This window comes from Pundamilia nyererei, unplaced genomic scaffold, assembly GCF_000239375.1.
Source record: "Pundamilia nyererei isolate P.nyererei 1_Seehausen unplaced genomic scaffold, PunNye1.0 scaffold01866, whole genome shotgun sequence".
Lineage (NCBI taxonomy): Eukaryota > Metazoa > Chordata > Actinopteri > Cichliformes > Cichlidae > Pundamilia > Pundamilia nyererei.
The window spans coordinates 2818-4699 of record NW_005189267.1 but is presented as its reverse complement, the minus strand read 5'-3'; the positions used below and the strand labels follow the sequence as shown (position 1 = coordinate 4699).

The window sequence follows — 1882 nt, the reverse complement described above, 5'->3', positions numbered from 1 at the left end:
AATCAGAACCCTAATGCAGACAGACAGGGATCTTTTATTGAAGGAAAACCAAAATCCATAAAAATACAATGAAACACTGTGAAAACAATGAGACTAGAAAACATAAGGAAGACATGAAGCAGGAAACAGGCTACGTGGCATCTTGGTTGGATGTAGGCTACTTTGGAACATTGTAAAATAAGACACATGAAGGTCCCACATATTTATAAATCCAATATACAGCACTTTAAGAAACAGACTAATGCTCTAACATATTTATTACTTGAGACAGGAAATGGCTCTGATCTGATAAATGAAGTCATCATTTTTGCTTTTCTTCTGTCACCCTGATCACGTTGTCCATTAGCTTTTCCACTTGAGCTGAATCTGATCTGTGGTTCTCAAAGAGAACACACCTCTTGCCACACTTTTCAAGTATTTTCTTCAGATCAGGTTGGCAAGAATGTAAGAAATCCTCCAACCCCATTCCTGCCTGTTGTAGGTCGTCTCCTCGGGTGAACAGGATGATTGTTCGTCCTCTAACTTCCCTCCCAAAAGCTTTTTCTAACTTTTCCATTATGTCTCTCTCACCATCTGTAAATCTGCTCACATGCATCACAAGTACAAACACAAAGGGTCCTGACTCATAGAGCTGTTTGCACCTTTTTACATGTTTGTCCCTAACTGATGATTTCATGTCATCATCAAAGATGTCAGGAGTATCAATCACATTTACGTCTACACCACTGATCTCAGTTTGTACATTCTGGCAATTTGTGGTGACGGCCGTTGAACTGGGTCTAGAAACAAAGTGTTTCTGTCCAAGGATGGTGTTCCCACTGGCACTCTTTCCAGTCCCAGCCATTCCCAGAAGAACAAGGTTCACTGTGGTGCCAGCATGTCCTCCTGAATTGATTTACAATAATGATAATTTAAGAGAAACGGATGAAAGTTACATTAAAACAAACACTTACTTTCTTTAATTTTAGGCACATTATAAGCACAGTTCATACTTTTTGAACTCTTCTTAGGGTCACTGTAGGGCTTTTCTTTATGTTTGCCACCTGAATAAAATAGACAAATGAGAGTTTTTGTATCAGTTTCTATGAAGCATAGTGGTTTGTTCAAATAAGCCACCACACAAATCATTTTTAAGGGAAAGTGCTGAGTGAGATTGTGGTTTACCTCTCGTTGCTGTGTCAGTGTGAGTGTGTAGCCTAGCTGTGGTTTGTGATTTATGGCCAAATCTGAAGTTTTGTAACAGTGAACATATTAACTTAGCAGTTAACTGTTTGCTGTTTCATAACAATTAATTATTTAATAGCATCTTCTGTTGAAAGCAGATTTACATGAAGCTAACTGTAATTACAAATCAGCCACTCTCTACTCTCCACCTTCACCTTTACCTCTTGCTAGTTGCCTCTGATGGTCTGGATTTTGTCTGTTTAGCCCTTTTTTTCAGTTTGAAGGGCAGGCAGCTCATGGTGCAGGATTAGGAGGAGTAATCTGTAGGTTCATAGGTCAGTGGCAGCAGAATTCTGAACTCTTCACCTTCATTTATTTATATTTCATAAGTTTTCTTTTGGGTAAAAAAAACAGATAACTGTTTACACAAGATGCTATATCAGTTTTCAAGGCTTTGTCAAACACTTTAGCAGTGTAAACTGTAAAGTTACTATGACAAGTATTCCCCCAGTGTTGTGCAGTAAAAATCATGTATGTTGTCTGTGAAAACAAACATGAACTCGTCTGAGAAGGTTATGAGTCTAAGGAGACTGGAAAGAAAAACGTCTTTCCAAGCTCATTAGACAAACATCAAATCATTTGTCTGTAATACTGTATCTCATGTTTAGGTAATCATTAAACATCTTTCCTTATATCTAAATTTTATTCATTAACAATG

The 1882-nt window shown here is 37.7% G+C and overlaps 1 protein-coding gene across 1 annotated transcript; it reads right to left on the bottom strand.

Annotated features, from left to right (window-relative positions):
- Positions 1-301: 301 nt before the first annotated feature.
- Positions 302-1043, bottom strand: LOC102209647 (GTPase IMAP family member 7-like; the record flags this gene model as incomplete). The annotated part of the gene is made up of 2 exons (XM_005755553.1): positions 302-885; positions 993-1043. Coding segments are annotated over 2 exons (635 nt in total), but the record flags the coding sequence as incomplete, so codon positions are not given.
- Positions 1044-1882: the final 839 nt, after the last annotated feature.